The sequence below is a fragment of the Micropterus dolomieu genome, linkage group LG15 (genome assembly GCF_021292245.1).
Source record: "Micropterus dolomieu isolate WLL.071019.BEF.003 ecotype Adirondacks linkage group LG15, ASM2129224v1, whole genome shotgun sequence".
In the NCBI taxonomy this organism is placed as follows: domain Eukaryota; kingdom Metazoa; phylum Chordata; class Actinopteri; order Centrarchiformes; family Centrarchidae; genus Micropterus; species Micropterus dolomieu.
In genome coordinates this window covers 10,287,544-10,311,226 of record NC_060164.1, presented here as the reverse complement: position 1 = coordinate 10,311,226, position 23,683 = coordinate 10,287,544, and the positions used below count along the sequence as shown (strand labels likewise).

At 41.1% G+C, this 23,683-nt stretch overlaps 1 protein-coding gene across 4 annotated transcripts; it reads left to right on the top strand.

The window, feature by feature from the left end:
• Nucleotides 1-83: 83 nt before the first annotated feature.
• golga4 (golgin A4) lies at nucleotides 84-23,683 on the top strand. 4 transcript variants are annotated; one of them, XM_046070227.1, is made up of 24 exons: nucleotides 84-330; nucleotides 1,562-1,639; nucleotides 6,726-6,794; nucleotides 6,918-7,235; nucleotides 7,371-7,418; nucleotides 7,499-7,555; nucleotides 7,642-7,740; nucleotides 8,076-8,226; nucleotides 8,352-8,542; nucleotides 10,161-10,244; nucleotides 10,564-10,711; nucleotides 10,798-10,976; nucleotides 11,101-11,199; nucleotides 11,308-11,463; nucleotides 11,937-15,691; nucleotides 15,827-15,948; nucleotides 16,399-16,520; nucleotides 17,138-17,218; nucleotides 18,964-18,984; nucleotides 19,180-19,248; nucleotides 19,620-19,695; nucleotides 21,748-21,845; nucleotides 22,783-22,869; nucleotides 22,997-23,683. In XM_046070227.1, the coding sequence occupies exons 1-24, from the start codon at nucleotides 100-102 to the stop codon at nucleotides 23,009-23,011; spliced, it is 6,354 nt and encodes a 2,117-aa protein (XP_045926183.1). In that variant the 5' UTR covers nucleotides 84-99; the 3' UTR covers nucleotides 23,012-23,683. The 4 variants fall into 4 exon arrangements, with proteins under 4 accessions (XP_045926183.1, XP_045926181.1, XP_045926182.1 ...); XM_046070225.1 differs by having other exon boundaries at nucleotides 19,156-19,248; XM_046070226.1 differs by having other exon boundaries at nucleotides 16,399-16,529.

Genomic DNA, 23,683 nt, shown 5'->3' with positions numbered 1-23,683 from the left:
AGGATTTTGTCCCTCCAAGGACAGATGGCGCTGTAGCTGATTTGGCCTTGAATGGCCCTTTAACTCTGACGTTTCAGTTTTCCTCCACGTTGGCCGCACATGCGCAGAGAGTCCGGCCACCTGCTGGATATCAGAAGCGAACAGGGAAGTATAGCACGGAGGATTGGATGCCAGGTTCAGCAAAAACGAAATACCTTTCCGTCCCTCAGTAGTCGTCTGCTCGTCGGCTGTTTGCTACATCAGCGTGACAAGATGTTTAAAAAACTTAAGCAGAGGATAAACGAGGAGCAGTCACCGCAGAGGAATGCGCAGTCGCCCCAACAGGCCCAGGTCGGTTGTGTTGCTTGGAGCTAACTAGCTAAGCTAACATCTGTTTACACTGCTGAAGTGCTAGCTAAAGATGATAGTCGTTTCACAGACGTTATTGATGGTGCGTCGAAAAGTATTGTTTAGTAAAGCTTAATTAGCTGGCAACTAATTAACTTGTTTTGTCAGGTCAGCCCTTTCGATTTCTTCTAATCGTTAGCACCATGCTAAGTCATTTAACTTGGCTGTCAGCAGCTCCTGCCAGGAAGGTGCGTTCAGGAAAACTTGTAACTCTGGTATGTCTCGTTCCAGGTATCAAAAAAAAACCCAACGGGCAGCCAGCTGTGAACCGTGTTGTATCCATAACACTAGCCAGAAATCTTATAATCGACAACTATATGGGCATGTCTGTTATTTTGCCTGCATGAGCTTCAGCTGGCAGCTTTATTTGACATATGCAAATCCAGTCAGTGCAAAACGCCTGCCGTCGCAGGACATGGATATAAAAGGTCAGAGAAACTAGCGCAGAGGTTTCATCTTGGAAGTTAAAGTAAATAATCATTGGCAAAGCTGCTTTATCGTGGGCTTAACAGTTTGCAGTATAGAGAATAGGTCCATCATCATCATCTTGCTGGGCAGGTTCACTGTCTTTGTTACTGTTGTTGTTTTTTTCCATATGTTAGGATAAAACTGTTCTGTAATTCAAACACGGATGATTTGGTATCTTTAGAGCTCTGTTGTTTGGTTTTGCTTTATTATTTAAACCACACATTGCTTGTCAAACCTCATTTATATCTGGAAAAGGCTTACCAACCTTTAGTTATTGTGTTCAAGTCGCTTCAGATGTCAAAAAGCCCTTTTCCAAAGTGCATGACGTTTCTTTTTCTACCTTTTTATTATTGGTTTGAATTGCTCTCAATGCGACTTGGCCCATGTGTGGAGCAAACTACAGTTTGTTACTTAAAGTTTATTTGAGTTTGCAGTTCATGTCACCAATTGTCTTGCTGAAGAACCAGCATATTAAGCTGGTTTGGTTAAAAGGTAAAGACTGAGAACAGTGAGGTATAATGACAAGAAAAGATGGCTTAGGTGAGGCAGTATTAAAGTGATCCATCAAATTGTTGTATGTCAGGGAATCAAAAGACTTATCAAAAAAGAGATAGAAAAGCAACGTAATGATTGTGTGTAATTTAGGGAGAGGGATTTTGTGTTTCTATTTTTTTTTAGTACAAATACTGTTTAATTTTTTTTACAGACGGGCAGTGGAGACCGGCGCAGCAGCCAAACCCCCCCTTTTCATCACGATGGCACACCCTCTCCCAGTGACCGAGAGGTGAGCGTGGTGTTGGCCTGTGGTGGATACATGTTTAATATCTTCAAACTGCAGCCTCTAGACAATGCCATTTTCTCTCCCCAGCTTGTAGTCTTAATTTTCAATGCAGAGTAATGTTTCATGTCAGTCCCCTAAAATCTGTCATGTGTTTTATAATGCTCAGTGCTCCCTCAGTAACAAACCAGTGCCTTTTTGATGGTGAAAGTGAAAGTAAATCAGTGACCAATAGGGCTGGGGGGAAAAATCGATACAGCTTAGGATCGCAATATTTTCCGTGGCAATATTGTATCGATACCCGGACGTCAAGTATTGATCTTTTAATATAAATTGTAGAATTTTACTTTTTGGTACAATAATAATAAAATCATTTGCTTTTTCAGTTCACTAAAAAAAGAGTTTTCCTTTGGGGACACAGTTTGAAGTTTGGAAAAAGGTAATAAGTTGCAATATATCACAATATGTTTAAAATCACAAAAATATCATATTGTGACATAAGTATCGTGATAATATCAAATCGTGGGGCCTCTGGTAATTCTCAACCCTAGTGACCAAGTGGTGCTTTTAATTTTCAGAGTGTAGGCTATTTTCACTGCTCATCATCTACTCTCACAGGAAGTTGAAATAACCTCAACTGTCTGTCTGAGACTGATCATAATTTGTTAATATAAGAAAAGACACACATTATTCCCTGCCCTTATTCCCTAAGCATATTTCATGAATTGTAGCTGTTCCTTTACTTCAGGCAACAGATGATGATTTATCATGACATCCTTCTTAGAACACATGAGAACACACGAGCCAGAATAATGTTGTGATAACTGATGATGTGCAGGTAAAGTCTCTCATTTAACTGCAGGTATTGTCACATGGGACAATGAAGTCAAAACTTGGATTTAATCCAGGGCACTTTGATGTTCATCTTTAACAGCATTTGTACAATTATTATAATGTGGTTTTTTGTTAAAAAGCTTTGCAACATTAATAAAATTTCATACAATATACATAGAGTAGCTCATTTAATGGCACAACACAAGTTTTTTTTCTTCTTGTACTGAAGCTGCTCGCCCAAGAGAGATTCTCATTTAGAGACACTGTGAAGGGCGTTTTTTAAGAGCAGACCATATTTCAGCACGTGTATGAATAATTGATGTATCCTCCTCTCAGTGTGTTTGTTTCTCTGGTGATGTGTTGCAATATTTTCCACCCAGTCTATGCGGTCAAGTTTATGCAATACTTCTTTGATTCATTAGACAGTGCTAGACCGGCATTGAGGTCCTGACCATTTCAACACTGCAGAGCCCAAACCGGAATAGTGACCAGGGCCCTTTTGGTCAGGTTTCTATACTCTTTCTCCATCGTCCTTTGGAAGCACAGATGTGTTGTTGTACCTTGGGCTCATGTGCCCCCAAGCTTCTTCTCATCGTAGCATCTTTTATTTTTTTTTTTTCACCTCACAAATCTTTAACGCTTTGACGTCTCTGAGAGTGTTTATTTGATTATGGGAGGCAGCCTATTTTTTTTAAAAACAACATGCTAACTTAAGACTACATGCAGAGATGTCAAACTGTTATTCATAACATTAATGTTGATTGTTTCACTTTCCAGTTTTTCAAATTTTTCTTCCTGTACCACGTAGTCGCTCTCCCTCTCTCTCTCCATCCATGTCAGTCTCTCTGGACAGTCTGGCTAGACGCCCCCTTCAGCGCTGTTTCACACTCATGGTGTTGTTTGTTTTTCTCATTGCTCTCTGTGTTCCTCTCCTTTCCCAACCTTTCGTCCCGTTACTGCACTGACGGGGTCAGATGCTGGCTGGGATGATAGCAGAGCCCGCTTTTCTCTCTGAGTATACTATCTTTGCTCTGGACCATTCAAAACGACCCAAAACGGCCCAGGTAGCCAGTGTGGTGAGTTTGTCCTCACTTCCTGTCTCTTCCTCCTCCTCCTCATCCCTCTCCTCCTCCTCCTCCTCTTGCCCTGTTCCTTCCTCCCGTCTCCGCGGCTTTGGGGAATCGGTAGACACCTATGGCCCAAGTAGGGACAGCTTGTTCCCTGCTCTCCGTCTCCTGTTTCCTTTGGAATTAGCAACAAGAAGGCATCTCATATCTAGGCTAACCCTGCATCTAATGGGAGTAATGGTTTACATTGTGGGATAGAAGCTTGTGTGCTTTCTACTGTATGTTGGTTTATTGCCCTACCTTTCAGTTATTTGTCACAGAATTGAATCTTGCCCCCTTGTCTGTAGGCACCCTTAGTTGCTTGCTTTATAGACCCTCAACACCCTGTTATGTTGCCTGATAGCCTTCACCCCTTCTCCCCCACAAGTCTGTTTATTTGGAGAGTTGACGTTTCATAAGCTATAGGCAGGCTTTTGAAGCAGTTTAAATGTTAAATTGCTCGTAACTCTTCCAAGTAAACAAACAGACCGGAGCCCCTTTTGTAGATGCCACTGTGGAGCTCAAAAACTAGAGGATGTGTGTTCATATGTGGAGACAGTAAGAGGACTAGAGGAAAACAACATTTAAGGCAACTAAGTATTCATCATTTGTGAACAGATTTTAAATGGATACCTTACATTCATTTAGCTACCATCGTGTATGTCTCTGTTTGATGTAACATGTAATGTAAAATGTTTGTTTGATGTAAATATATATATAAATATTTGTGTTTTGACTACTAACTAATAGGCTTGGGTGGTATCTTTTTTTTAAATTATTTTATACCTTCATAGCTTCTTGGCATTTCACCAGGGTATACGGTATATGATGTTATTTGTGTATAAATAAATGCATAACTGAGCTTCTGGTGATCATTATAGCATGTATGACAAGTTACTAGGTAGTCTATTTATTATTAAATATCAGGTTGGATAACGGGGGGGTGGAAGGTTTGTAGTCCTTTCATGCTACACACAGAGAACTTTGACGTTGTCTAGTCTACAATGCTGTGTGTCTAATATGTACTTAGCTTACTTAGACAAGTGTTGCTGGGTTTAAATACTTATGGCCCATAGAATAATAAATAGATGAGGAATATGTGCCCTTCTACCGCGGATACCTACACATCAGTGGGCTGACTGGAGATGATGTGCACACAGCTTCATCCGTGCTGGCTGTCTCATCTTTATCATCGGCACTATACTGCCAAACGGGGGCAGAGGCTTATTTTATTTATTTTTTCTTGTTTACTCCTGAAATGTTATCCCCACCACTCGCAGACGCCATCAAGTCGCTCAAACAAGCGAGCGAGCAGCAAGTGAATGCAGCGGTGTGGAGGGAAAAGGTGAGCAGTGGAGTTTAACAGGAAATGTACAGTGTAGGTTACAGCTTCTCAGCGAATAAAGGCTGCAGCTACAATACATCAGGTCAGTCCAGCATCTCCGTATCAGTTTAATAGAAAGAGGAGCATCTTTATATTTGACGGAAAGTCATACCGCCTGGATTCCTAAATACCCTGGTATTGCATAATACCTTGATACCGCCCAAGTCTACTAACTAACTACTCTCTGTAAAGGGATTTTGGCTTGCTATTTACAGTTCTTGTAATGCGCATTTAATCTATGAACTTCTTCTACTGAGGCCAGTAGTGATATGTGAATAATGTTGTCAGTGTTTACTCGTGTCAGTAAAGGGCATGCAAGGAAAGTGAGTAAATCAATCTTTGAGGCTTGAACTCTGTTGCCTTGTAACTCTTAATTATAGCTGTGATAAATATAACTGAATGGAACATTTATAATTGCACTATACTTAACAGGTTAACTTAAAACCTTTGAACTCTGTTGTACTGAATTGATCTTCTCTTGTGATGAACCACAGATATCTTAAATCCATCTCAATGTCTTTGTCATGTTCCATCTACATCTTATTAAAATGTTATCAACATTGCTCAGTGTAGTGATAGCAATCCCATCAAACTGTCTCATTCATTTTTTTTATTTTGGAGGTACAAACTTGTTTTGCCAGCTGTGTTCGTCATTTGACTAAGAGTTGTAGGAATCTTTCTGTGTCTTGGAATAATGTTTGTGTTGGTACTTGATCAAGTTTGTAGTTGGTGTAATTACTAATGTGAGTCACAGGATTTTGGTTTCAGAACCACTGTGAATTTAGTCAGTCATTTGTTGACTGTGAGAATTGAGAAGTGGAGTGTTTGGTCATGCAGTACTAAAACAGAAGAGGCATTCAAGTCTTGGTTTATTGTAGACAAAGTTGACATCTACATGGGATAACACACATGGTGAAATAGTACATTTGGTCCTTTTATCCCTTCACATAAACCTGTGAGAAGGAAGTCTGTTGTCTTACAAACTCTGAGTTCATCAATATCAACCATTCTAGATAATATCACTTTAAAAAAAAAAAAAAAAAAAATAGTGCTTCCCTTACACATTCACTATATCAAACATATGTTCCTTTAAACCGTATATTGAAAATACATTTAAAATTTCGATTGAACAAATTGAAAAAGACCCAGACTCCGCCCACCTCCAAAAAGCAAACCTTTCCTAAACTGCAACACCCACTGATACAGATCCTGGAAGTGAGCTCCATCTCATTGAGAACATTTCCAAAATAAACAGAACAGAAATGCATTTTTGTACAATAATCCAGAGGAAGGAGTAGCTCAGAGCTGGACAAGGGAGGAGAAAATTTGCTTACTCTGATCCTGCTTCTAACAAGTCAACTAAACCGACTAAGCTGCTCAATATGCACCTACTTGAGTTACGCCGCTCTGGTGCTCTTGTAATACAGCTGCACATGTGACAGCACTTGCCCAGCATCTTTAATTCAAATACCGGCTCTCCTACTTGTTTTTAACTGTTTGTTCTGACCTCATGGCTGTTCTGTAGAGTCTAGTCTTAACCCTTTTTGTTTAACGTACAGTAGAGATGCCTTCTTTTATGTATTTAACCCCTCTGTTTTTTCCAAGTTGCATGAGGGTACCCATTGCCCCTGCATTGCTCCCAGCAATACTAATATTGCTCCCTCCAGAGTAATCAGGGAGAGCCACGCTGGGTGTGGATGACTAACTGGCCCAGGACAAGTTCACTAGCACAGTTTTCCTTTGTCTCATAATGTCTGTTTATCTGCAGAGTGCCTCGAAAGGACCAGCAAGGTCTCCGAGAGGTAGCATCAATGGGGATGAAAGTGCTTCTCCTCAAGTAGGTTTATTACCCAATCTTCTCCGACTTCCTTTTTATCTTCCTTTTTGAAGTTATAATGCTGTTCATTCTTTGGTATGTTTATAATGAGCGTTTCATGCAATTTCTTGTTCCTCCCGATAGAGAGAGTCATTTACCCAGAAACTGCAATTAAAAGTTCCCTCAATGGAGTCGTTGATTCGCGGCGGCGCCAGTCGGGCAGAAAACCTGTTCCGCTCTCCTTCTAAAGAAAACCTTGTCCGAAGCTCATCGCGTGAGTCCCTGACACCTTTGGGAGAAAACGAGCCCCAGGGCACCCCCACATATGATCCCCCCTCGGACATTGAGAGTGAGGCCGAAGAGCCACCAGGATCTGCAGAGACCCTTTCCAAAGAGCAGCTGTTGCACCGGCTGCTCAGAGTGGAGAGTAGCCTGGGGAAGTACAGAGGGAAGTACTCAGAGGTGAGAGTCACACAGAAAATGGATCCTAGAAGATTCAAATGTTAAGCGTGTCAACCTGTTTAGTGTATAGCAGATAGCCATACAAGTGTACTAACATATTCTCCTTTTACTCACCTCTACTTTTTAACTCTGCAGCTAGTTACTGCATACCGCACAGTACAACGAGATAAAGAAAAAACACAGGTAATTTCAACTACCATGTTGGCTAATATTTTATTTCCCCAGGATGATCAGACGTTCATTTCTGTTCTCCTTCCCCACAGGTCATTCTCAGTCAGAGTCAAGATAAAGCTCTGCGGAGGATAGGGGAGCTGCGGGAGGTATGGCTGCGTGTCATCGTCTCTCTGTTTTCCTTTTTTTTTAATTAAAACTTTACATATGAGTGAACTTACTGAATGATCTCCAGGAGCTTCAAATGGACCAGCAGGCCAAGAAACACATACAGGACGAGTTTGATGCTGCGCTGGAGGAGAAAGACCAAATGATCACTGTGCTCCAAACACAGGTGAGTAGATGAGTGGTGGCATGGATAGGTTTTTTTTCTGTAGCAGTAGCTTTCAGGATTTAAAGCCAGCAAAGAACGACTTGATGTTTGGCAGAAATGTACTCTTTACCTTGACAATACTTAAAATAAAATCCAGTTTGACTTTGAAAAAGATACACTCACCGTAATCACAAACTATGTTGAGTTATGCACGGAACAAACGTAATGATACAATATTAGAAAGTGGTATATAGTTAAGTTAAATGTACAAAATTATTCATACATGGAATAATGCCAGGTTTGGGTCTTAAACTAATGTAGTCAGAGGTTTATTTCACTAATTTTTGCTCTAACAGGTTGCTCTGTTGAAGAAACGAGTCAAGGGCGCCCCTGACGGTGCTGTTCCACCTGGGGGAGATGTCCCTCAATCTGAAGATGCTTTAGATTCTACATCTTCCTCACAAAGTCCTTTGAAGGAGCAAGGAGTAGAGGCTGAAGTCACTGAGGGTAAGCACACCCATATGCTTATATTAGTATTTTGGTTAGGAGAAAAGGCAAAACATGTATGTATGTGTGTATGTGACTTTTATAAGTGTTGTTTTTTTAACCTGTGCATTTTATTTTCTGGGCAGGAGAGGGCAGCACTGATCCAACCAAACTTATGGAGGCTCTACAGAAGAGAGTGAAGAGGCAGGAAAACCTACTGCAGAAGTGCAAAGAAGTGATGCGTACACACAAGGAGCGCAGCGCCCAGCTGAGCAGCGAGAATGAAACTCTGCAGGAGCAGTTGCAGGAGAGGCTGCAGGAGCTGGAGAAGATTAAGGTGGCTAACCTGTGTTTTAACAACAATGATACATGATTGTCGATCGCTCGCATACTATGACATAGACTGTATTTAAAAATGGATGACAAGTCTCCATTTCCTCTTCCTCTGCCATCTTGCGCTGATCATTTGAAGCCAGAGTCTACACAATAGTGATCGGGTTTGGAATCGTGGTATCGAAGTCCTGCCCTTACATCCTGCTGACTCAAGCCCCTTTTTATAGCATCAAATAACTAATTAAAACCAAACTTATCAGATAAATAAACTCTTGAATCTATATAAAATGACAAAAGACGTTTTGTTTAACCCATGTCCCATCCACTAACTTGGATGGGTTTATGACCTGCACTGCAGCCAGCCACCAGGGGCTGATGTGGACATTATTCATACATTTTAGATAATATCTGCTTATGGACATCACGGTGTCAATAAGGTATATTCAAAAGTACAATGTAACCAGATATTTCAAAGCATTTTCCTGAAGACAGCCACTCACTAGAAATTGATGTGGCGGTAAGCTGTAATTATGAAGAGGTTTAATTAAATTGGGGCTGGGCGGAGACTGACTGAACAGTGTGTTTAGGGTCATTAATTTTGCTGCAAAATGCCTGCCAGAGTCTTTATGGTCCACTGATGATGTGACTCCGTTATCTCGGTGACACACAGTGGTTTTCTGTGGTTCTCAGAGTCCGAACATCCAAATTCTTTGGCCGAGCTCCAGGACGAGGGTTCATGTCATCGTGACATGACTGAACCATTGTTTTCATTGAGTTCAAAACATTTTTGCCTCAGTGGTATGATCGGCTTGTTTAGCGTGTGCATAGCTGCTCTGATGTTTTGCGGCATCTGATAAATGTTTGTTGGTCCAAAGACACTGTGATAATAGACAGCTTGTATGTGACTGTATGTTGATTGACTTGCTTCCATTTATTGCCATAATTGTTGTGTTGAATTTGCACTCTGTTTGGGAATAGGGCCTTTCCTGTGTCAGGAAAAGCAGAGGTTAACATGCGTTTAGCCCTCTTAAGCAGCATGAAGGCATCCTGGAATTGCGAGGCGGGCAGTGCTCATCCCCCGCCTCAGACAAATATCCCATAAAACAGACCATCTGTCTACGATTCCGGACTTTCAGCTTAGGGATTTTTACAGTCTGGTTGACAGAATATTGTATGCCGTATTAGATTTTTTTGTATAGTCACAGTAAAATTATACATTTTCCAAACTTGTTGTACAATTTTTTTTCTGCGGAGACACTCGTGCCTTGTTGCATACATGGATCAAACTACTGAGAAATACCGTCAGCCCTGCATTTCCTGTTTAGTAACCACTAGTTACACAGTGGTGGCACAGAGACATAGCTACTACATGCCACTGCTGCTAAACTGGGCTGTAATTTGGGTCGACTTGTTGGTTTAGCTTGGCTTGTGTGCTCTCTGGTTATTTAGCTTGTGGGTGAGGCATCCTGGGTGGTACAGAAAACATCTGCTTATCTAGCCAAAGCATATACAGGATATGAGTCCAAAAATCTGAAATGGCCCCATGTAGAGTGGCATATATGGTTGTCCTAACATGTGATGTTCTCATTTGTAATTCTGTCAAAAAATGCTTTTTTTTATAGGAGCTGCACACAACAGAAAAGACTAAGTTGATCACTCAGCTGCGTGATGCGAAGAACCTCATTGAACAGCTGGAGCAGGACAAGGTGGGTCAGGAGTTTTTTTTATGTGTTGATTGAAGGTCCTACAGATTCAGGTGCGGTAGAAAACTACCATGGACATGTTTTTTTACTCTGCCACTGAGTTGGTCACAGATTGTTTCTCTTAAACTTTGACCCCAGCTCTGCAGGACTGGACAGCGGCTCATGAGATCTGTGTAAGGCAACAGTTGCAGGCGCAAAGCTTGAGTTGAGGGTGTAAAATACAGAGATAGCACTTACCAAATCAAAATCAGCGTCACTTCATTTGCTCAGTCCATACAGTTGTACAAGGTTGATCTTTCTTTCATGTGTTGCTGTTTTTCAGGGCATGGTCATTGCTGAGACAAAGCGCCAGATGCATGAGACACTGGAAATGAAAGAAGAAGAGGTTGCACAGCTGCGCTCCAGGCTCCAGCAGGCCACTGCCCAAAAAGAAGAATTGCAGGAACAGAAAGAAAAGACTGAGAAATCAGGTGAGTGGAATCCACTTCTGTAAGTGTGCAGGAAAAAATGTCTTTTCTAGTTATGTTAATGACGTGGGTGTTTTTTTTTTTCACAGCATTCGAAGAACTTGAGCGTGCACTGGGTGTAGCTCAGAGGGCGGAGGAGGCCCGAAAACAGCTGCAGGTTCAGCTGGAAGAGCAAGTGAAAGAAGTTGAAAGGGCCAGTGAAGAAGAGAGGAAGAGTCTGCAGCAGGAACTCACAAGAGTTAAACAGGAGGTTGTCACTATCATGAAGGTCAGGAAGTGACTTTTGATGCTCTGATATTTATATTTACAGTGTATATTACCTTGTAAAGTGTCTTTGTGAACACAGAAAGCATTATATAAATCAGATTTGTTATTATTGTTAATATTTTTAGAAAGCATCAGAGGAAACTGTAGCCAATATGGAAAAACTCCACAGTGAAGCTTTGGCTGCTAAAGAAGATGAGATGAGTGCCAGAATCAGCAAAGCTGTGGTATGTTTTCAGTCAATTAATTTTACAACATAATCAAGTAAATCAGATAAAAAAACAGTAACTTCTATATTTTGGGATTTGACATGTATGTGCTACTTGTCTATTTAGGAGGAATGCAAAGAGGAGTTTGCGCAATTAGCCAAAGAGCGAGAACAGCAGGCTTCTCTGGCTCTGGAGGATGTAGAGTTACAGAAGACGGCTCTGAGGACAGAAGCTGATAACAAGGTTAAAGAGATACAGTTGGACCTGGAAGCTGCGAGAACTGTGAGTTTTGTTTTATTAATTGGGGCTGACTGAATGCTTTTAGGCTCAAATCTTTGTTACTACTACTACTAATACTTATTACTTTCTGAAATACATAAATGAACCAGGTAATGAATATTGATGAATAGTAATACTTTTTAACTGTAAATATTTGAGCGTATTTTACTGCAAAGCATAATAAATGTGTTGTAATAAATTGACAAAAATTTCAAATGAAAAAGGAGTAGATATAAGTCCTGTCACAGTGTCTAGAAATACCACACACACACACACACACACACACACACACACACACACACACACACACACACACACACACCCATCCATCCATCTCTCTTTATGATATTCTGCTGATTCAGTACAGTTCCATTTTTAAAAAGCATCTTCATTATTGACCATTGGTGTTTACAGTTCTGTGAAATTACAGAATTACAGACAGAATAATCTAACAACCCCCATGTATGTGTTTGCAGAGAATATTGGAGCTGGAAAGCTCTCTGGAGAAGGTCTCACAAGATGGACCAAGTCTGACCCATGAACTTTCCAGTCAGTTGGACGAGCTGAAGGATAAACACAAAGAGCAGATCTCGGCATTAGAGGAAGAGCACCACGAGCAGCTGGAAAAGCACAAGGGCACCCTAACCCAGCAGCATAATGCTGCTCTTGAGGAGCTCAAGGAAAAACACAGGGTTGAAGTGGAGACCCTTCTGAGAGATAAAGAACTCCAGCTCCAAGCACATGTTGAGGATATGAACCAGAAAACCTTAGAGAAACTGGATGCAAAGCAGGCAGAGCTAGAGGTCGTTTGCGCTGAACTTTCTGAGGCGTTGAAGCGTAAACAGCTTCTGGAAGAGAAGTTGGTGGCAACTGAAGAGGCTCATAGCTTAGCTCAACTGGAACATGAGAAGAGGTTTCAGGATCAGGTGGCAAAGCACAATCTAGCACTCGAAAATACCAAACAGGAGCAGAAGCAGTCACTTGGAGGTAAGGAGAAAACTCTGAAGGAGGAGATTAAAGCGTTGAAGATTGTTCTGAGGGAGAAGGAAAAGGATATTGAAGAACGCATCTATAGAGAAAAAACACTACAAGAGGAATTACAAGAATTAAATGTCAAGGTTAAGGAGTTGAAGGAGCTGCAGCAGCGTTTATCACAGTCCCAGCTGGAAAAAGAGAGCCTGAAAGAGTCTAATGCACAGTTAAGTAAGCTCTCAGAGGATCTTGATCAGTGTAAGAGGGATTTGACAGATTTGGAGCATCAGTTGGAAGTGGCACAGAATGACTGTCAACAAAAAGAGAAGTCTGTTCAAGAACTAGAGCACCAATTACAACAGAGCAAAAATGAGCTGTTGGAGCAGGAGAAGTCATTTACTGCAGAACTGAACACTAAGCAAGAAGAACAAACACGCCTCAAGAAACAGATGGAAGAGGAAAAAGCTGCCCATGAGAAAAAGCTGAAAAACACTACAACAGAGTTGGAAGCTAAGCTGAAGACACAGGAAACAAAAATGGAAAAGTTTAAACAGAAGGCCAAAGACATGCACGAGAGTTTCAAGAAAAAGATCCAGCAGAATGAAGAAAACATGAAGAAGGAACTTGCAAAAAAGGAGAAAGAGCTTCAGCAGAAAGAGCAACAAGTTCAAGAGAAAATTGTAGAGATGGCCAATAAAAGTTCCCAAGGCCTCAGCAGCGCAATGTCAGAGCTGCAGGCCAACCATAAGGAAGAACTGGAGAAGCTACATGACAGCCATAAGCATGAGATTGAGGAGCTGGAGCACCGTTGGCAGGAGAAGTTAGGACAGCAGGAGGAAGAATTAATGGAGAAACACTCACACATACTACAGGAGAAGGCTCAGGAACTGGAGGAAATGTCCCAGCAACTTGGCAGAGGAAAAGAGGAGAACGAGCAGGCATTGTGCGAAATTAAGGATTTAAAGGAGGAGCTGGCGATTCGCGAAACCACCGTGCAGAAGCTACAAGAAGAGCTCAACGAAGCGGCGGTTAAGCTTGAAAGTTTGTCTCAGGGTGAAGCGTTGCTCAAAGAGCAAATGGAGTCACTGGAGAGGAACCTTAACCAGGCTCTGAACGAGAGAAACTCCCTCCAAGACAAGCTCGAAACAACGAAGGAAGAGAACAGGGAGAGGTTAAAGACCTTGTCAGATAAGTTAGAGGAAACAGAGAAGCAGCTTAAAGCGCTGGAAGGTTCCAGATGGAAGGAAAGTGAGGACTTGGAGAATAAATTTGAGGAAACTTCCATTCAGCTACAAGCCAAGAAAGCAGAGTTCCAGCAGCAGTTAATAATGATCCAAAACCAAATGGAGCATTGCTGTAAGGAGTTTCAATCTAAAGTAGAGTGTGGATCTAATGAACTCTGTCAAAGAGTTGAGTGTAGATTGAAAGAGCTGAAAGATAGACTGCTCTGCAGTCAGAAGAAGGTAGGGCATCTCAAAAACGGTATCCTTACTAAAGTAGATAGAATTTGCACTTTAGAGGAGAGTCTCCGCCAGCAGACGGAGGAGAATAAGAATCTATGCATTTCATTAGAACAGGTGAATGCTCAGGTAAGTGCTCACATGGAGCATGTCCAAGCCTTAACACATGAGAAGGAGAATCATTCTCAGTCTGTCAACGAGAAAGTTCAGAAAATTGAGGAGTTGAGTGAAGCAAACAGAATCATATCAGAAAGTATGAAAACAAACGAGTCACATATCAGAAACTTGGAGAGCATCATCAGCGACTTGAAAAATCAGCTAGCAAGTAGCATAAAAGAGAAGGAGGAAGCCATAAATCAGCTGAAGCAGCAGTATAAAGAGGAGCGACAACAAATTGAGGAGACCATTGAGAGGTTGGAGCAGGAGAGAAAGTCTGCTTTAGAGCGGGTGGACGCACTCAGGAACAGTCTGTCCGAGGCAGAGGCAAAGTTCACCCAGAATGACAACGCTATTACATCTCTACAGGCCAGGCTTGACGAGCTGGAGCGAGAGATTGTAGAAAAGAACGAAGCTCTGCAAAGGCTGACGGCAAGTATTGACAATCAGTCTATCAGCAAGTCTGAGATGGACCAGGTGCTGAGCGAGAAGGAGCAGAGGGTCAGCGGGCTTAACCAGGAGCTGGAGAGTTGCATAGGGCGACTTGGTGAGCTTCAGGAGCAGTTAGCCTTAAAGACGAAAGAGTGTGAACAGCTCACAGCTGACCTCAAACAGCAGCACAGCATCAGGGAGGATGAAAAGAGAGTGCTGGCAGAGCAGCTGCAGCAGACCCAGATGCAGCGTAATGTGGAGAAGGAGATGGCAGAAAAACTACTTTCCCTTGAGGAAGACAACCAAAAGTGTAAACACAAGCTTGAGAGTCAAAGGGAAGAATTTGAAAGGATGAAGGACGAGATTATCAAGAGCAAAGAGGAGAGTCTGAAGGCGAGTGAGGAGAAGTTGTCTGCGGAGAGTGCTCGGAAAGTATCGGAGCTGAAGAAGAAAGCTGAGCAGAAAATCGGTCAGATTAAAAAACAGCTAACCTCGCAGCTCGAGGAGAAAGAGCAGACGATCAAGACTCTTCAGGCCAGCTTGGAGGAAGTCAAGAGCAGTGAAATGGCCCGCAAAGAACACGCGGACACGTTGGAAGAGAAAATAAAAACACTCGAGGAAGCTCTCATCAATCTCAAGGAAGAGCAGGAGAAACAACTGGAACAGATTCTGAGTGTTGAGAGGCTTGAGAAAGAAAAGTCTTTAGAGGAACTGAAAAACGTTTATGAAGAGAAGCTGTCCTCGCTTCAGAGAGATGTAGCACAACAAGGGCAGCTCAAAGAAACTGAATCGGCGCTACAAGAAATCGAGGCAAAGCTGGAAGAAGCAGAAGAGCAGAATGGAAACCTTCTTGCAGAAATAAATCGTCTGAAAGAAGAACTACGTGAGAAGGATGCTGAGCTCGAGGAACATCAGGCAACTATTACGCAGGTCCAGAATCCATTAGAACCTGAGGCTGCAATGACGGTTGAATGTAGCAGCGTGCAGCAAACAAAGAGTGCAATGGAAAACCACTCCACGATGCCAGAAGTGGACACTGATTCTCTTGAGTCTCTTAAGGACAGTCTGAATCAGGTGAGGAACGAGAAAGAGAAAATCCAGAAGGACTTCGCCAGGCTACAGAAAGATCTCCGGTTACTGAGGAAGGAGCATGAACAGGACCTAGAATACATGAAGAAAGAGTTTTTAGAGGAGAATGAGACAAAGCTAAAGTAAGTTTATGATGTCAAATTGAACGTAATAATCTTTTATAAAAAATGAATTTATTACTTGTCTGTAAATAACGTGGTGCCACGTGATCGTGGTGTCCATACTTAATACATTTCCTTTACTGTCTGTCCTCACAGACTGGAGATGGAAGATGTGCAAATGAAGCATAATTCTGCTATCAAGCAGTTAATGCGGGAGTTCAACACGCAAATGGCTTTGAAAGAGAGGGAGCTTGATACAGCAGTGAAGGAGGCCATTGGTGAGGCAGCAGAAAATAGTTCTCCATCGAATTAAACCGACAAGATTTACAGCTGTGTTATTCAAGCATGGGAAATAAGTGATTGGAATAATTCTCCTTTTGTTGTGGTGAAATCACCATGGTCTACTAATGTTTTAGGCACCCGAACAACTGCCTTTAAAATGCAAAATCAAAGTGAATGTGATTGACTTCCATGTACAACAGTAGGGCGGAATAACGACACGGAAATATGATGCGTTTTTATAATCTCGACACTGGGTGGAACAAAATGAAAGGATCATTGCATTTGGAAACGGAGTGCCTGAATTGCCATGCTTCCTTGTTTCCTCTGTGGTTAAATTATGTTACATGCCAGATGGGATGTGACTGAGTGGTTTGGAATATGAGTTTGGGTGTTTTTTTTCTTTTCTTATGTGCTAACTCTGGCTTCTTTCCCTTTCCTCGACACAGCGAAGGCCCAGAGTGTTGAAGCAGAGCTCATCAGTAGCCATCGCGAGGAAGCCAGTCAGCTGAGGAAGCTGATTGCCCAGAAGGAGGAGGATTTGCACAGAACTGTTCAGACATACGAGCAGGTTATACAGGTTCTGTAAAATTATGAAGCTTGAAAACATCCTTCTAAAAATATATTACAAATAATAATTGTATGTTTACTGCAGATAGGAGATCCACCTCACCCACTATTTGGAAGCTACCACTGTTGGCAGCTTCCCTTAGTCGAAAGCAGTTTTCTTTGTTAACTATCTCAACCATTTATCCATTACCTTTTTCTAATTATTCAACTGTACATCCATTACATTATATAAGCTGGTTCAGGTTTTCTGCTTGCATGCCAACTACTTTTCACACACTCCCAATCACAACGTGTGTTACAGCAGACTTAATAAGTGGTTACTTTTTATAAAATCAAATCATAAATTCTACTAATCCACAGTCTTTCCACATATCCTCTGGCGACCCGCTCCCTGGTGGAACCACTGGTCTAAAACAAAAAAAAAATCATCAATCAAATGGTTATTCAAGATCAGTCAGAGGCTGGTATAAAATTGTCTCCTTTACTGTCTCCAAACATAATTAAGGGCAGGAGGTCTGAACTAATGCAGTGACTTGACCGACATACTTAAGCTGTGATGCTGAGATGAAACATAGGAAATGACTCAGACTGTGTTCTTGTGTTTATTTTTTTTTTCAGAATCGAGAGGAGGAGATGGGAGACAGAGTGTGGCAGGTCCAGAAAGAACTGGAGGAGTTGCAAAGAAAGGGCCCTTCTGAGGTACAAACATGGCTGACCCACTGTACATATTCACCAGGTCACCAAACATCTGTGATTGGTGTCACGACTGGTTGATGTATTGGGGCCATTTTTCCGTTTATACAGATGTAGAAATTAATACCTGCAGCTATTAAAGTCCACCATGTACGAGACTACATTTATATAGTGATTCTGTTGAAATCATAAGTCACTTCACTATGGCTGTATGAAATCACTTCTTTTCAGTTCCCTCTCCTCCGGGAAGAGACTGGAATCTGATGGAAGCATTACTCGTTTTCATGAATCCAGACACATTTTTGTGTCCGTACCACAGGCCCTTTTAGATAACTTTTATTATTTTAAAGTTCACATCCAGGTTAATCTTTTCTTATGTCTTGCTTTGTAATTGAAAGATTCCGTCTAAGAGCTCTGGGACAATTTGCTTACATACTTTGCTCTGATCAGTCTCTCGCTCCGGTCGTGTGGCGGCTCTCCAAAGCGCGCTGGATCCTGTGAAGCTCGTTTGAATCACTCAGGAATGTTCTCCTAGGGAAACGGAGATTGTGAGGCAGCAGCCAGCCTCAATCCCTGTTCTCAATTATCATCATACGAGGTGATTCTAGGCTTTAGATTTATGCTACAGCAGTATTCACATGCAAGATGTGCATACTGGAATGGGGCCAGATAGGACAAAACTACTCCAGTGAGACATTGTACCCAGGTGTTGAGGTGCCATGAGACCCCTGTGCCGATTCTTCTACCTTTTTACACTGTGTCCAGATGCACACGGAGAATTATGCTGCTTTCTCTGCTGCATTTTTCCCTAGTGAGGTAATAACCTTATGGGTGGATTGTATGGGTTTATGCTCAGGGAGGCCTTTCCTTTCTATGGGCCTCACAAACCATTCTTCATTTCGACAGCAGGTCAGTGTGTCTCTCCACAGAGACAGCAGACCAACAACTCTTTCAGAATTACGAGTCCAGATTAGTCTGTGCACTGGCAGTCCTTTTAATTCTACTGTGTAATTAAAATATGACAGGTGATGATCCATATTTTTGTAATTGTCTAAAATAATACCATTAAAAGGCTAAAACCATATTAGTCTATCTCCAGTTTTTTATTCCACCTGTATGTGGCTTCCAAAACTTGTCACAGAAATATGTAGTTTCATAAAAAAAAATGTAGTTTCATAAAAAAATATGTAGTTTCATAAAAAAATATGTAGTTTCATAAAAAAAAAAAAAAGAAGAAGAAGCTAAAACAGCTGGATGGTGTAGCATTTAGAAAATATTACTCAAATAGGACTAAATTGCCTATTTGGTTGGGAACTATTTTCACTGGTAGATTAATACACATTTGATGCTCCAGCAAGTACCGTGTGTGTGTGTGGGGTTGATTTCAAAAATAAACCACAGTGCCTGCGTTCATCATGCTGAAGGAACACCCTGCGCGACTGTGGCTCACTGATGTGTTTTTAATAGTTTAACAGTGGAAGTCAATCGCAAAAAGTAATCAGATAAATCAGGCAAACAGTACTTGTTTGTAGGATCAATTTATTGTTTGATTGTTGGATTTGGTCTTTTCATGGGAGTATCAGACTTTTACTGCAAAGGTAATCTACAGAGGTTATGTACTGTAATTATTATGATGACTAAGCTGACTGGATGTATTTTATTATTAGTTTACTGTTACTACACCTGCGTTATTTTTAAATTCTATTCTAACATAATGTATCTTCCCTATTTTCTTATTTATTCGGGCACAGATGACCATGGAAGATCTACAGGTATGTTTGCTGGTTCCAGTATCAACTGGTGTCACTGTTTCTAGGATACAAATAATTTAATCCCATTACCATTGTCAAACAATTTGAAAGATTCATCACTGATAAAGGCATACTGTTTGTTCACTGCCTTACTGTCTCCACATTAAACCTTCCAATTCACACTGACGTCAGTGTTCCTACCCTCCCCTACCCCAGGCTCAGCTGGCCGAGAAGACGACGTTGCTGAGTGAGGCTCGGCTGAAGGAGCAGCAGTTTGTGGAGAGAGTGAGTGTCGGGCCTTGTGTGTGTGCTTTTCGATGGGACAAGTGTACAGCAAATCCCATCCACTGTATTCCCAGGGTTCTGTGGCCTCCAGCAAGACGAGCTACTGCTCTCCTGCTGCATCAACTTAATTGCACAGCACATCTGTTTACATTTGGTTTAACCCTATAAACAATTAGAGCAACACCTCCCACAGTTTTTCTCACACATCATCATCCTCCTCACAAGCATCCCCCAAGGATGATCAACAAAATGCTGTGCTCTCGTACCATGCGGCAATTGGGCTAATGCATAGAATTAACCCACTGGGGTCAAAGAGCTTTTTTAAAAGAAAATCATTAATCTGTGCATACTTGTGTCTTTCTGCATGGTAGATTCACTCGCTGGAGGACAAGATTAAATGTTTCCACCGTAAGACTGTTGTAACTCATCTTGGGAGCACATTCAAAGGTAACCTTAACACCATGAATCACTTAGTTCTGCTTCTTGAGCCAGTTTACTTTTAGGTCAGCACAAGAAAGATGCCATGCAAAATGAACACTTTACAATGTCATGGGCAGCCAATAAACTACATACACTACAAGAGGTCACCTAACTTTTTTTTATTGTAATTTTTAACGCATAACATAAAGTTATAGATAGTGTTAACGTATGATTTTGATAGTAAGTTACTGTCCCAAGAGCGGAGCTGCTCTGTAGGATCTCCAAGTTGGCGTTTTGACACATTTCCAGTAATCTGCCTACCTTCTTAGATCAGAGATGGGACAAGAGATGCAGATCCTGAGTCGTGTGTGATGGTGTGTGTGTGTGGTCTGGTTTAACTGTGCTTTTTGAGGACATTTTGGCCAACTAAGCATGATGTTTAGCTTTCTGGTTAAGATTAGAGCTGCGGTTATAATTGGGGTTTGGTTAAGCTCAGAGTAAGGGTTAGGGTTAGACATATAACCGTTGTGGTTAAGGTCAGGGTAGGCCTCTAGGTACTGACTGTAAGTCAATGTAGTATCCTCAAGTATATCATAAACTGAACATGGTGTGTGAGAGAGAGAGAGAGAGAGAGAGAGAGAGAGAGAGAGGGGGAAACTGGGAGACTGGGGGAGAATGAATTCTACCCTCCTCTTAGACCTTCCCTGCTGGTGTAATAAAGAGAATCGGCTGTCAGAAGGGGGGCGGTGAAGAAGCCATCCTTGGATTTAATGGGTTTTGCAGATTGTGGTCATAACATTTCCCACACAGGACCCCGCAGCACACAGACTTTTAGTTCTCAAATCTCCTTTATATTATACTATATCATTAATACACATGCTATATCCAACCTGATGCCTACTCTGCCCCTTTGGACTGCTGTACTTGTTAGTGAAAATCTTCGACTCATTACGAATCCTACTTAAATCATCTACATCTGTGTTCCAGGTAGAAGGGCTAATCAGAAGATGGTCAATATCTGGTTTCAAGTCTGTAGCTCACTAGGTGGTGGGATGGTTGCCCAGGCTCAGCTGGGGCTACGTGGGGTCAGCAGCACAAAGGCTTTGGGATTTATTGGTGACCCATTACTTCACGCGAGAGATCAAAGAGTTGTTTGCTCTTCTCTATCACCTTTCCCTGTCCTCCAATCGCACGGCCTCTCGTGGCACTGGGACGTTTGCTGTCATCGCAATGATTATTCCAGATAAGCAGAGAGCAAGTGGGTGTTGTTCCATATGAAAAAGCTGATGGGAATATTTCAATGGTAGAAGCAGCAGTTAAAGTGTTACCAGCCCTACCCATGCTGTAACACAGTTTCCCATTCATAGTTTTCAGAGCTATAATGGTGCTATAGCTCTGGGCGGAGAATTAAAACGTTAATTCTTCGACTCTTACGTTATTATTGTGCTCATGCTGAGCCTCCACATTCTTTCCTGTGCTTATTGTTGGTGCTTAATTTGAACCCATACCTGTGAAGAGGGTGTCTCTCTATATCTTTGCCAACACAAACAAGATGCCCTGGGTTGTTTTTGTGCTTTTATTTTTTTATGTGTCAGAATTCATCTGAATTACTTGACAGTGATGGGCATTGTTGTGTGCTAGTCTTACTTAAAACTAGACAAGAAAAAAAAACACTGTACATTTACAAAAATGTTATTAGAAGTGCATTCTGATTTAGCAATGTTTTGTTTGTTCACTGTAATTCAATTCAAATTAGCTTTATTGGCATGAAAGTGTAACAACAATATTGCCAAAGCATCATACATACAACATAAGAACAATCAACCCCATACATTTCATTAAACAAGTAATTAAAGTGTAAAGTAATCAAAGCATATGTGTTTGTGTTAAAAAAATAAAGTATATTAAAAATTAAAATAAATAAATAAAACTCTGTGTGTGTGTTTAAAAAAATATATATATATATAATATATAAATAAATAAATAAAATTAAAAATACACTGTATTTTTAACCAGAAAGTCTCCAGAGGTGCGTTATCTCCTTTAAAAACATGTGGCTGCTTTTACTTGTTTTTGCAGATCCTGGATTCAACAGCACTGATGCACTCTCAGAAGCCACTGAGATGGAGTACCTGAGGAAAGTGTTGTTTGAATACATGATGGGACGGGAAACAAAAGTATGCTTTTTGTCTTACATTATTTTACACAAAAAAACATTGAGTGATTGTGTGTTTATATGATTTAATCTTCTAGTCTTTTCTTTGGTATTTCTGAATGTCAGACATGAAATGCCTTTCTCTATCTTGATGAATGGTTGGTTGACTATGAAAACAGTGGGGACACAGATGGAAATAAGTCCAGGACTTTGTTGGTCTATTGTCAATAAATTAAACCAACCAATTCAAAACCACCAAATAAAAATAATAGCTGATGACGACAGAGACTCAGTCCCCCTTTTTTTGTTTACTGGGTCCCAGAGTACCTCCATCTGCCACACAAAATGTCAGGCCATGTTGGACGCCATATAAAAGTCATGTTGTGTCCAGTCTTGTTGGTTAAAATTAACAGTGATCTCCCTCATTAACAGTGCTGTTGACATGGTCCTAAAGTCAGCAGGATTTTCCCAGCTCCGAAACAAACAGTTAGTCTTTATGGCAACATGGCAGACCTCCCCTGTGTGGAGGATGTCCCCTGGGCTGCCTACTAGCACATACATCTTGCATGACGCACATTTGCCATTTAAAGACATGCTGGTCTTGTTTAGTGTTAGTTGAGCGGTTAGGTTTCCGACACAGCAGTCCTGTTACTGATTATCCCTTGTGTTTATGGGGAAATGCATGCACCCTGGCAGATAGGCTTGGAGTTGATTTCTTTCCCTGTCTTTTTTTTTTGTCTTGTTTTTTGGTCTTGTTGGGCTTTAATTGCTCGGATGCTCTCAGTAGCTCGATTTGATTGGATTAAATCATCATGGTTGTCAAAAGTTAGGGGGTTAGTGTTGGTGTATCTGGTGTTTGTGAAAGGGATGTTGAATTGTGACACAAAAATAAAGACATGTTTAAATGATGATTGTCAGGCTTTTTTAAATGCTTTAATTTATTTTCTCCTAATCCGTAGACGATGGCCAAAGTGATTACCTCTATGCTCAAGTTTCCTCCGGACCAAGCGCAAAAGGTTTTGGACAAAGAAGACTCAAAAACAACTGTAAGCATCTGTTTACCTGCTGAGGATACTTTCATTCAGTCCTCTTGCAGTTAAAAACACATGACTACAATTCTTTATTGATAACTGCATGAGTCATTGAATTAATTTCATCTCTGTCCCTCCACAGCCGTGGTTACGATGAGTGTCTGAATGATAAGAGCCCTATTTGGATGAAAATCTGCTGCTGCTGCTGAAAGAGGAAGACTGCCATGGATTTGATCGAGCCCCTCTCTCTGCGACTCTTGTCATTTTATGACTCTGTATGTGTGTGGGTATGTTTTGTATGTGTGTGTTTGAGAACACACTGGGACATAAGAGAGTGTGTGTGTGTGTGAGAGAGAGAGAGAATATATCTAAAGGTATGAGGGAATTGGAGAATAAGCCGGAAACAAAAATCTTCCATGAATCCAGTTTTACTCTGGTTTAATTAAATGAATTAGGTTTAATTTATGTTTTAGAATTGTTGTCTTTTGATTTTAGAATGTGTTTATACAGATTGGCTTGTGCAATAAATTATATCATTACGTATTGATGCTGACAGGTCAGTTGATTTTATGGGTTTTTGTGTTGTGCTGTTGTCTGAATTACTTCCTCTGTAAACGACCCTTTAACTGTGCACTCACACCACATTAAGATATACCGGCCTCTGGACCTTGTTTGTTTAACACAGCTTTTCTATGCTTTGTATATTGTCACTATCACTGACAGAAACACAAAAACTGTAAATTGTACTATGATAATAAAACTGTACTATAGGCCACTATATGACTTCCTATACATTTTCAGATTAACAGATTAAATCCTATTTACAGAA

Coding starts and splice junctions, on each gene's coding strand:
- golga4 (XM_046070224.1), top strand. CDS start 100: ATGCGCAGAGAGTCCGGCCACCTGCTGGATATCAGAAGCGAACAGGGA. Junction 7,741..8,075: donor TCACTGTGCTCCAAACACAG/GTGAGTAGATGA, acceptor TTGCTCTAACAG/GTTGCTCTGTTGAAGAAACG. Junction 10,977..11,100: donor AGGTTGTCACTATCATGAAG/GTCAGGAAGTGA, acceptor TAATATTTTTAG/AAAGCATCAGAGGAAACTGT.